The sequence below is a fragment of the Schistocerca cancellata genome, chromosome 2 (genome assembly GCF_023864275.1).
Source record: "Schistocerca cancellata isolate TAMUIC-IGC-003103 chromosome 2, iqSchCanc2.1, whole genome shotgun sequence".
NCBI classification, from domain to species: Eukaryota; Metazoa; Arthropoda; class Insecta; order Orthoptera; family Acrididae; genus Schistocerca; species Schistocerca cancellata.
In genome coordinates, this window is record NC_064627.1 from 394,169,576 (window position 1) to 394,182,639 (window position 13,064).

The following is a 13,064-nucleotide window of genomic DNA, read 5'->3' on the forward strand; positions in this document are numbered from 1 at the left end:
ATATAGACCTGATGGAAACAATAGTATAATTGCTTTGCAGGCTCAAAGAACATCAGGCACCTAAAAAAAATTTGATAAATAAAGTCTGTTATCACAATAGTGGGCTTGGTGTAGTGCACACAGAGACCGCTCTTGATAGTGTAGTGTGTGCTCACATACACTCCTAAGCTGACCATGAAGCGGTGCATACCATAAGGTCTGGCATAATGTCTTTTATTTAAATAGAACATGCCGTCATACAGAAATGGATAGAAATAAAGATACAAAGGAATTACAACATGTAGCTGCTAGTGAACATAGATTTACATCAATGGGGAAAGTTGAAAATGTGTGCTGTCCCAGACTCAAACCCGGGTCTCCTGCTGGCTAGCCAGATGCTCTTAGGAGACCCGGGGTCGAATCCTAAACACCATATATATATACGATAGAAATAAGACTGAACATTAAATTAGAAGCATTTTGACTCTTTACTATTTGAGTAATTTGTTTGTACAACTTCATTAGTATAAGAAATGTTAAGTATAAGTACCTTGCATTCTGGATACTTACTCAGTCATCACAGTTGTCACAGACTTTTGCTATCACAAGAATTATTTACTCAGAGTTTGTTTGTTTTGTCTTTCTGTCGCAGCCCAGAGGTATGTTCACACTAGGTATTGAAAGGTTGATTGTGTGACCATCCACAAATAATGGACAGACTGATTAAACATGGAAAAGTGGTTAATTCAGGAAAGTTGCTGTTTTAGATTCAGGTGTCTTTCTGTAAAAATTTGTTAGCTGCTAGTGATTGTCTGAGTAGTAGAAACAGGTTGATTTTTGTGAGAGACTAGGTGAAGTACGAGGTGCATTCAAGTTCTAAGGCCTCCGATTTTTTTCTAATTAACTACTCACCCGAAATCGATGAAACTGGCGTTACTTCTCGACGCAATCGCCCTGCAGACGTACACATTTTTCACTACGCTGACGCGATGATTCCATGGCAGCGGCGAAGGCTTCTTTAGGAGTCTGTTTTGACCACTGGAAAATCGCTGAGGCAATAGCAGCACGGCTGGTGAATGTGCGGCCACGGAGAGTGTCTTTCATTGTTGGAAAAGGCCAAAAGTCACTAGGAGCCAGGTCAGGTGAGTAGGGAGCATGAGGAATCACTTCAAAGTTGTTATCACGAAGAAACTGTTGCATAACGTTAGCTCGATGTGTGGGTGCGTTGTCTTGGTGAAACAGCACACGCGCAGCCCTTCCCGGACGTTTTTGTTGCAGTGCAGGAAGGAATTTGTTCTTCAAAACATTTTCATAGGATGCACCTGTTACCGTAGTGCCCTTTGGAACGCAATGGGTAAGGATTACGCCCTCGCTGTCCCAGAACATGGACACCATCATTTTTTCAGCACTGGCAGTTACCCGAAATTTTTTTGGTGGCGGTGAATCTGTGTGCTTCCATTGAGCTGACTGGTGCTTTGTTTGTGGATTGAAAAATGGCATCCACGTCTCATCCATTGTCACAACCAATGAAAAGAAAGTCCCATTCATGCTGTCATTGCACGTCAACATTGCTTGGCAACATGCCACACGGGCAGCCATGTGGTCGTCCATCAGCATTCGTGGCACCCACCTGGATGACACTTTTCGCATTTTCAGATCGTCATGCAGGATTGTGTGCACAGAACCCACAGAAATGCCAACTCTGGAGGCGATCTGTTCAACAGTCGTTCGGCGATCCCCCAAAACAATTCTCTCCACTTTCTCGATCATGTCGTCAGACCGGCTTGTGCGAGCCCAAGGTTGTTTCGGTTTGTTGTCACACGATGTTCTGCCTTCATTAAACTGTCACACCCACGAACACACTTTCGACACATCCTTAACTCCATCACCACATGTCTCCTTCAACTGTCGATGAATTTCAATTGGTTTCACACCACGCAAATTCAGAAAACGAATGATTGCATGCTGTTCAAGTAAGGAAAACGTCGCCATTTTAAGTATTTAAAACAGTTCTCATTCTCGCCGCTGTCGGTAAAATTCCATCTGCTGTACGGTGCTGCCATCTCTGGGACGTATTGACAATGAATGCGGCCTCATTTTAAAACAATGCGCATGTTTCTATCTCTTTCCAGTCCAGAGAAAAAAAATCGGAGCCCTTAGAACTTGAATGCACCTCGTAGCTCCGTGGTAAGACTTTGGACTCACACATTAAAGAACACCGATTCAAATCCATGTTCATCCAAACAAACGTAGGTATCCCATTGTTTCCATAATTGCTTAAGGCAAATGCCAGAATGGTATCTGTGAAAACTACACAGCTGATTTCCTTCTTCTATATTTCCTAGTCTTTGCTACTGTTTCATCTCTAATGACCTCAACAACACCAGCTGATTTAACCATAGTCTTTCTTCCTTTGATTTACTTGAGAAGCCATTGTCTGGACAGTACATTGTATGAATAAACACAGCACATCAGCTGTTGAATATCTTTAGTTTCCATTCTTCATTGTTATTACATTTTCCCAGCATTATGCCTTTTCTTATTTCCTCTTATTTTTCCACCTTTATATTTTAATTCTCATTGTTAAGGCAGTGATGTTTATTGAACACCAAGCAATACAATGAAGTTTGTCATGTTGCTTCCTTTCGTTCATTCCAACATATTAGTTGTAAATTCTCTCCCTCTCCCTATGTGTATGTGTGTATGTTGGGGGATGCATCTCTGTGTTATGAATGTTCTTAATGATGTTTAATTATGCAACTTTGATGATATTCATTTTAAACAACTACACATTCTGCTGTATCTGATTCCTTGCTATTGACTGGAGAATATAGTAATTAATGTCGCAACAATATTGTGAAATGGATAGATTGCTGTTCAACATATAGAAGAGACACTGAATCAGAGACAGGCACAATGAAAAGAGTGCTATATTTTAAGCTTTCAACCAGAAGGCAATCTTCACACACCTACCTCCGTCCCTGCTCCAGTTCCAGCACTACACAGCCTTCTGTTCTGCCAATGCATTCACTAGTTCTTTTCCCCTTTCTCTACTTCTGTCCTTTTCCACTCTCCCCCTCCCCCCAAACTTCCCTACTGCACTTAGCAGCCTACCCTGTCCTCACCCTTGCCCTGCTATCCCTTCCCCTCCCTGCTCCATGCTGCCTCCTTACCCCCTCCACCCACACCAGACTGCTGCTCCTGCCAAGTGCAGTTGTAGTCTGCATCCAGCCACAGGGGTTGAAGACAGGAGTCACCTGTGTGTGTGTGAGCTGTGCTGCTTATGTGTGTTAATTAATGTTGCAAACAGGGCATTCATAATATAATGTTCAATTTTTCTAACATGTGTAGCCGAATGCCATTGATTATTATTGTCGTATTCCAGGCTTAATACACGTTTAATACACAATATTTGACATCCTCTGATGATATAATTTCTTATTAATACTAATGAAATGTAATGCTCTTATACTATTTTCTTCTTGCTTCCTCTGTTTGTATTTTGAGATAAGACAAATACCTTAAAGTATCAGAATCAGAATTTTATTCTCTCATGACTTACATACATAAATCACTGGTTTAAAGTACAGGAGACTTGTCAATATAGATCATGTTTGACAAACAAAAAACAAAAACAATCTTAATTTACAAAAGTCATTACAGATTTGTTTATGCGTCTACAAAGAAATCTTCATCATCATTTAAAAATTCCATGAGTGAATAATAAAATTTTTGCACTAGGGTGGTGCATAATCTTATCTTCAGTAAACATAGTTCCATACTGAGAAAGGTTTTCATTTTTAGTGTATTATGAATTTTCATAGCTGTATAATGAGAAGTTTGGGACTAGAGTTTTAGTCTACGAGATGGCAACATGACATTATCTTTCTTTCTTGTGTTGTATAAGTGTAGAAAATGGTTTCCTGTAAAAAATTCTGGATTGGCACGGATAAAGGTAAACAGTTCATAAATGTAAATACACGAATCTTAAAGATTTAAAAATCTTATTTTGTTGTTGTTGCTGTTCTTGCAGCCATTATTGCTGTTGTATGGAAGAGAGGTTAGGTGAATTTGAAATTTGACTAGGATTTTAATGCTGTTTGTAAGATATCCAAGAAACCAGTCAAAATCCAGTTTTTATCTTCTTACAGTAAAGTTTCTTGCAGAGCTGTTGGCTGAATTATGAATTTTGAAACATTGGTGTGTCATTATGTATCCAGTGACTTTTAGTAGGTTTAAAAAACATTTGTATCATTACTGCCTGACTCCTGTGCAACTGAAAAATATTGCAGCTACTAAAATTCGTTAAATGCTGAGAATGTTCGACTTATGACCTAAGATGTTGAGTCCCATAGTGCTCAGAGCCATTTTTTGAGAATGTTCTTCAACTTTAATGTTATTAAAACTCCCAAAATCATTCACCATTCTCATAAAAATGTGTAGTAACATGTCTTATCTGTTATCAGTCCATTTTAAGCAGTTGCATTAATTTTAACTCTATGGAAAGTAAATTCTAATGTAGCTTAAGCATACACTGTTATATCTTCTTTGAACATTCAGTATTTGGAACAACAACAAAAAACTATCTGCTTACAAAAGTGTCATGTTTACAGGGAAGAAAAAACAGCATTAAAGGGGGAGAATGTGAATTTACTGGGAAAACTTGAGCAGGTGTGGAAAAACTATAAGGAGCTGCAAAAGGAAAATATTAAGCTTAATGCTTCTGATGAACTATCAGCAGAAAAGGAAATACAGGTTAGGTTCTGAAATGTGTGTGGTAAATATCTAAGGAAAACAGCAACAGAGTTTGGAAATACCTTGAACTGTTTTGACTGCGAATAGATGTGGACTTTGTCAATGTTTGGGTTATGTTATGACAAATTGGTGTTCATGATGGTCTGCATTCACATATTTGGTGGAAAGCGTACTGCCAGCCCCAAAATCTTTGCTTGTTTCCTGTCCACACACATTTCTAATGTCAATATAATTTTTTGTGGTGTAATATTTATTTATTTTACAGGGAAGAGATGGCCGGGCTACAAAGTAACATAGATTATTTAAATAACAAACTTGCAGTCTCATTTGGGACTGAAGAGTGGAGAGGTAATTGAGTAACAAGATGAAATACATTTTAAAGTAGCTGCAACACAAAAAATAAAGATCAAGTATAAAGAATTAAAGTACACAATTTAAGTAGTCTATTCTATCTGTGGCTGATTGTGCGATGAAATGCTAAAGCTAATACTTAAATTGCATTCCTCTTGGCATGAAATAAACAGCAACAAGCATTACATAACCTACATTTATTACAAATGCTTCATAATAAATGCTATCCATGATGTGGAATATGTGTGTGATATTTGATATCAGTTAGAGCTCATGAATCATTTTCTCAGGTCAGTTGCCACAGAACACTAAAATGAGTAGAGCATAAAATGAAAAGAGCATATAATGAAAATTTATTTACAGAAAAGAAATCAACAAACATATAAAAACAAGTTCAATAAGTTTCATTTGCTTCTCGTAGAAATTTTTTGCGAACTTACACTATGTGATCAAAAGTATCCAGAGACCCCCAAAAAACATACATTTTTCATATTAGGTGTATTGTGCTGCCACCTACTATCAGGTACTCCATATCAGCGACCTCAGCAGTCATTAGACTTCATGAGAGAGCAGAATGGGGTGCTCCGCGGAACTCACAGACTTCGAACATTGTCAGGTGATTGAGTGTCACTTGTGTCATACATCTGTAGTGAGATTTCCACACTCCTAAACATCCCTAGGTCCTCTGTTTCCAACGTGTTAGTGAAGTGGAAACATGAAGGGACACATACAGCACAAAAGCGTACACGCCGACTTCATCTGTTGACTGACAGAGACCGCCGACCGTTGAAGAGGCTCGTAATGCATAATAGGCAGGCATCTATCCATATCATCACACAGGAATTCCACACTGCATCAGGATCCACTGCAGGATTACTATGACGGTTAGGCGGAAGATGAGAAAACTTGGATTTCATGGTCGAGCGGCTGCTCATAAGGCACACATCACGCCGGTAAACGTCAAACGACGCCTTACTTGGTGTAAGGAGCATAAACATTGGGTGATTTAACAATGGAAAAACGTTGTGTGGAGCGACGAAACATGGTACACATTGTAGCAATCCGATGATAGGATGTTGGTATGGCGAATGCCCGGTGCATGTCATCTGCCAACGCGTGTAGTGCCAATAGTAAAATTTGGAGACGGTGGTGTTAGGTTGTAGTCGTGTTTTTCATGGAGGGGGCTTGCACCCCGTGTTGTTTTGCATGGCACTATCACAGCACAGACCTATATTGATGTTTTAAGCACCTTCTTGCTTCCCACTGTTGAAGAGCAATTCCGGGATGGCGATTGCATCTTTCAACATGATTGAGCACCTCTTCATAATGCGTGGCCTGTGGCGGAGTGGTTACATGACAATAACATCCCTGTAATGGACTGGCCTGCACAGAGTCCTACCTGAATTCTATAGAACACCTTTGGGTTGTTTTGGAACTACAGCTTGTTACCAGGCCTCACCCACCAACATCGATACCTCTGCTCAGTGCAGCACTCCGAGAAGAATGGGCTGCCATTCCCTAAGAAAGCTTACAGCTCCTGATTGGACGTATGCCTGCAAGAATGGACGCTATCATCAAAGCCAAGGGTTGGCCAACACCATATTGAATTCCAGCATTACCGATGGCGGGTGCCATGAACTTGTAGGTCATTTTCAGCCAGATTTCCGGATACTTCTGATCACATAGTGTAGCTGCATTGAAGAGGACCTAAATCTAAATGAAACAGAGAGGTTATGAAACAAATGTCATCACTGGCATGAATTTAAGTCATCAGTAGGCAAAACAAATTTAATTATGGATAAAACTATGACAAACCTAAAGAATTCGGAAAAAATTTGTGGTAAGTTCTATGGGACCAAACTGCTGAGGTCATCGGTCTGTAAGATTACACACTAATTAATCTAAGTTTAAACTAACTTACGCTAAGGACAACACCACACACATGCCCGAGGGAGGACTCGAACCTCCGATGGGAGGAGCTGTGCGAGCCATGGCAAGATGCCTCAGACCGCACAGCTACCCCATGCGGCTATAGAATTTGGCCTAAGATTCACGTGTGTATTGAAATTGTGTTGAAACTATAAAAGTTATATTAGGAAGTAGATCTGATACTAGATGTGACACATTGAAACTTGACAGAAACATGTCAGTTGCAACCATCTTAGGCTATGTGTTTTCAAAAGTTACCACAAATTCACAATATTCAGTTACCAAATGTAAGGATCAGCTTGTTTAGAAATGTCATTGTGTGGTCAAGAAATTAACTGGTTGCAGAAGCTGTACTAAATAAAATGGAATGAGTTTCTGAACAGCAAGAATCATACTTGATAATTTAAAATTTCTGCATAAATATTGTCCACCTGAATCAATCACAATAATGTGAAGGAATGTAAAATGTGTTTAAAAAAAAAAAAAAAAAAAAGAAAGTGCATGATCATTGTCTTATTAAATGCAAGTCTGCTACCAATATGTAATGCTGCTACTATGCATGGATAATCATATAACAAACACCTGTACTCATAGCTCAACCAAGTGAAGCAGGTGTTTGGAAATACAAATGTGGACTAATTTTATTAGTATTTTATTCAGTGTTTTCAATGGCCACTAGACATATTTGGTCTCTCACTGAACAGTGCAGAGCAAAGACCAGTGCTGCCTTCAACATCAGGCACAAACTTCACTTAGCCAACCTCTTCCATGCAGCAGATGGAACCACACACAGAAGCTAGTTGCCTCTTAGCACAAACAAGATATATAGATGCTGAAAGTACCGTCAGCAGACTTCTTACTTATCTGGCAAAGTGAACATGAAAGGGCAGGATTAAACTGTATTTTGCCTCACCCTTAATTCTGTGACATCTTTCTTTTGTAGTAGACAGGTACAACATACAGTTACCATTTTTTCAAACAGGAATTGTTTGCTTCTGAAAGATTGAAAAATCAGAGTTTAGCCCAACATTCTGAAAGTTTTCTTCTACGTAATATGATGTGGAAAACTAATCATCAGCATATTAAACATTGCTTAAAATTGGGAGACATATGGGGGATTCAAAGATTAAAAGATACTTTCGTTTGACTATGCAGCAATTTTTGGAAGTTGGTATAGCTAAGTTTTTGTTATAATTACATAAATCCCTCGATGGAGTAACACAAAATAAAGGAAAGGCAACTACTCACCTACAACAGATTGATACATGGATCACAGAAACACATAACGGGAGATAGATAGTGCTTGGAAGCTAGTGTGAATGCCATTTTCTGTTACTTGGAAGTGTGCTTCATTCATAGACCCACTATAGGTGAATGGTTGCCCTTCCCTTATTATGAGTTTTTCTTACTTTTGTTATTAAACACAGTGTACAAATCAGCAGACGTGTTTATATATCCTGTGTACTGTCTGAATCAGTATTTCATGAATCAACTTATAAAATACTCCCTATAGCTCTTTAGAAGTGAAAACTGCAACAAGTATTTCAGCAAGAGACTAAAAAAATTAAATTGCAAGAAGGGCCAGCATCTATATAAAATCAGTGACACCAATAGGGCTGCAATTCACATTATATATGCTCAATGAAAGAAACATTACAAACAAAATACAATGGTTTGTGACCTATAACCTTTAATGAGTACTTCCTCTCACTGTTTCTGGCAACAAGTTAGGTTTGAATACAGGAAAAATTCTTCTCTAATTAAATATGTCATGAAACAAATATAATTAGTTATAGACACTAGAATAATACTAATTTTCTTCTCCTAATTTCTGAATAACAGCAAGAAAAACAAGCAATTTTATATTCACTTTTCAGTTTATGTATCATTCAACTTTGGCATGTTAAAAGCTGTAACAAAGTGCATAACATTGTCTAATTAATTTTAAGTTTTTCTTTCATTTTCATCAGTGTTAATTTTTGAACTATTGTGTAAATATGTTTTGTAAATAATACTCAGTTAAATGATATTATGCTACACATTAGCTTGGAGGCTGTTCCATCATCTCTGCTTTCTTGCTATATTACTGCACTAAGTATCCTGCTTTAATATTTAATTTAATGGCTCATATCATTGTGGTTCTCTTGCTTAATACAAATCCTTCTGCTTCCACATTCTACAACTGATACTGTTGTAAAAACAGTGCAGCTTCAGGCTATAGTGTCTGCTGTGAGCTTAAATTATTCAAAGTAAATTATCTGATGTCAGTTTAATTTTGCTGGTTTTCTGTATTTTGATGACGCTAGAGAGAGGAATACCCAAAACTGAGTCCATCTAAAAATTCATGTATTCTAGTATTCTTTTTAGTATGGATCTGTGTTATGAAGGTGTACATGTGGAATAAACAATCAACCTGATATTCATTTGCACTCCACAGCAATGGTTTCCTTTAAATTTTCTACACATAGTTTATAATTTCATTGGACATATGTCACAATGAAGGTAGTGTCAAAAAATGAGAGCTATCACATCCTCTGGCTATAGTTCTGCTTCACTCTAAAAAGTCATTCTTTTCTGATCTAAATATACCTCACCCTAGTCTTTTTTCAGTTATCATACTTCAGCAGCCCTCTTGCCTTCTCTTTCTTCTATGGGCACTCATGTTAACAGCTGCATTCTATGCTTTTATCATGGTTCAAGAAGTGTCCTGAGTGAACAGTAATAATATATTCATGTGCCATCTGTTAAAACTTCTCTCATTCGTGTTAGCTGTCCAATTTTCTATACAACTCCAAGAACCAATACAAGAGACTTCAGCACTGTTTCTAATGAGGAAGTGAAAAGCTAGCAGTTATTCATAATTATTAGATGTGAGAGATTTATGATAATTTCAGTGATTGTACAATCTAAAACTGAAACTCTGGAATGGAACAACATTAACAATAAAATTAAATTTATTTGCAATTTTTTGAAAAGAACAAGACAATGCAAAAGAAATTATTTTTTTAAATAGACAGCTTCTGTATTTATCAAATCACTTGGGCATATTACAGCTGCACAGGAATGATCAGTGAGTCAAGGAAATCTTACATCAGCAGTAATTACAGATGTTGATGTAGTTTCAGAGAAGATGTAATTTCCAAGTTTGGAAACTGTGGTCAGTGGACAATACCACAGCTCTTTTCAAGACTGTATTTCATATTCTTGTTTTCTTTGTGTCTGATCTCATCTGATGGGGCCTTTATTAATAATGATGATAGCTATGGAGAATGCCACACCAATCAGATAATTTTTTGTACCAGTTTTTAGCTGAAAGGTGTAAATTCTAACATAACTTATATCCCAACAGATGCAAATTGTTGAGATATATTTCAACAATACAGTGAAATTGCATACTATATCTGTGAACTCAGGTAAACAATATTTGTGTAAATGATTAACCTGACTTTAAAAAGTGACTGTGGACTGAATAATGTATGCCACTTGTGATGTGGTAACTTGCTTGTAATAGAATAATATGACATGTTTTGGACTTCTGCTGGAGGCTGATTGTCATCATTGCCCTGTCCCTGAAAGTGAACTCTCCTCTGTTCACAAATGGGATCTGCACATGCTTATCCAGATTAGAAATATTTGAAGTTACTGGTCTCTGCCTGTCTGCTCTAGACAGTACTTCACAAGTTTGCAAACCACTGCTGTGTATAAATCCACAGTGAAAAGAAGTTAAACTATTTTCAATAAAATGAATGAATGCTGCAGAAGCATTTGTTGACAGGTTATATTTTGTTGAAAACCACACATTTATAGACCTGGACTTTCTTAAGTGGTCATGAATGCATAACAATGATGTCAATTGTCGAGCTTAGTTTCATTTGCTTGCATTTTTTTCATTCCAGAAACTGCAACTGTAACCTGTTAGTGATGCACAAGTGTTCTGAACTACTGGATATAAATACTTAATGTTACTAGCTGCTTAAAATGTTGCACTGAAACTTTGTCCCCAAAAGTATTTAGAATGGTAGATGAACATATTTTGCACATATTAAGAACACTTCCAGCTGATCATTAAAATTATTTGTGCCCTTAATAGATGAGGTGCAATAGTTGACTTTACTAGTAAACACTGCTGTATTTTCATTATAATATTAATTAGTACTAGTATTTGCATAATAATACTAAGTTTTAATCGGAGTTTTGCATGTACTGTTCAGCTCATCAACACTAGTTGAACATTTATCTTTTTTAAAATTTCAGGCAACACATTTGGAGAGGAGCAAAATGAAACGAGAGACAGGAGGCTTGAAACAGGACAGTATGATTCACAACAAGGCTATGAAGAACAAGTCGAGTACCCTCCCCACCAACAGTATGAGCAACCAGAAGAATATGGTTACCAAACAGAACAGCAGCAGCAACAGCATGAAGAACAGCAACCTCTACAACCACAGCAGCAGCAGCAGCAGGATCAACAACAACAGCAACAGCATCCAGAATACGGAACACACGAACCTCCATATGAGCAAGACCCAGGCATCCTCCTCACTGGACCACCTCCTCCTCAGTCCATGGAGGCGTGAGGTGGCTGTACCTCCACTTACACTGGAAGATTTAGCTACTGACAGCGATTCATGTGGATCGCAGTCTGCACAGCTAGATATCTTCAAGTAGCAGCAACCTTCACTTAGACAGCACAACAAAAACTGTTATTCCTCAATCTTTTTTTCACGATGTTGATAAATATGCACAGAACTTCATTTCATTGTGCATTGGTATTCTTGTGTACATATTTATGATGTCATCTAAATTTTGTGTACACATATTTTAGTTATTAAAATTGTTTATGTTTGTGTATAAATAAGATAAGAGGAGCTATAGAAGCGAAAAGGATATCTTTAGGAGACTGGCTAACAATTTTCCATTTCGTATAGCCTATTATGCAGGAATATAATTGAAATTACTATACAGAAAATACAGCCTCTTGCTTGTTTTTATAATGTATGTGTCGTGCATTGTTTTTGTTGCTGCAGGACATTAAAAAGTCAGAGTGAATTTGATACTGCACTATTGCCCTGTAACCGTCTCTCTCTCTCTCTCTCTCTCTCTCTCTCTCATGTGTACTTAGTATCTTAAGTTATAGCAATTATTGAGAGACACATATTTTTTTAACATTATATTCCACACAAAGTTCAATGAATCTGACAGTGTGATGATACACCTCAAAATACATGCATCATCTATGACCTGCACTAACCTCATTGGTGTAAGCTGTATGCATATGACAGTATGCTTATCAAGTCCCAGTTAATTGTGGTGTAAGATATCATGATACACCTCAAAATACATGCATAATCATCAGTGACTTATACTATCCTCATCGGTGTGATATAAAACTAGTATTTCCCTTATACTCCATCTTGTATAAGGGTTAGGCCCCTGAACAACTCACTCTGCTTGTTACATTTCCTCCTAACGCACAAACCTATATGTGTACATACAAGCCTCTTATAGATTCTTAATGGTTAAAGCAATCAACAAAATTAACGGGTGAAATGTAGCTTACATTTATGTGCAACAACCTTGTTACATAATTCGTTCTTCAGTTCTACTAAACCCTCATCTAAAACCTGTCTTCCACGATGAGACATAACAATGAATCAATGATGCAGTCATTACACATTTAATTAACTATGAACCCCTCCTACTAGTACTATAGTACGTATTTTTTGTTTATGTTACAGTGGAATGTGTGCTCACTTTTCATATTCTTCGCCCTATAGAGAGACAAGTGGAACAAAAATCACAGGTTAGGCAATAAACTTAAATGTTTATAGAACAACTTAATATCAAAAGAAAAAAAGAACTGTAGAGTGTAATGTCATAAGTTCGTGATACTGCAAATAACACTCAATCTGCATCTGTATGCAGATACTGAGTCTAGGTTTCCTATTTCAGTTTTTATTTAATTGTATCAGAACCATCAAAATATCGTATATAACAATGAACTGTATATAAGCAGACATGTAACATGTCATATTATATAGCTAGGAAAT

The 13,064-nt window shown here is 37.4% G+C and overlaps 1 protein-coding gene across 7 annotated transcripts in view; it reads left to right on the plus strand.

Moving 5' to 3' along the window:
- Positions 1-12,068, plus strand: part of LOC126161810 (serologically defined colon cancer antigen 8 homolog) — a 219,199-nt gene extending 207,131 nt beyond the window's left edge. For 3 of the 7 annotated variants that reach the window (XM_049917904.1, XM_049917903.1, XM_049917905.1), the window contains exons 11-12: positions 4,593-4,734; positions 11,269-12,068. In XM_049917904.1, the coding sequence (XP_049773861.1) occupies positions 4,593-4,734; positions 11,269-11,682 (556 nt within the window). In that variant the 3' untranslated portion in view covers positions 11,683-12,068. Of the gene's footprint in view, positions 1-4,592; positions 4,735-4,999; positions 5,083-11,268 lie in introns of all 7 variants that reach the window. The other 4 variants (XR_007534962.1, XM_049917906.1, XM_049917907.1 and 1 more) reach the window with 4 other exon arrangements.
- The last annotated feature ends 996 nt before the right edge of the window (positions 12,069-13,064 follow it).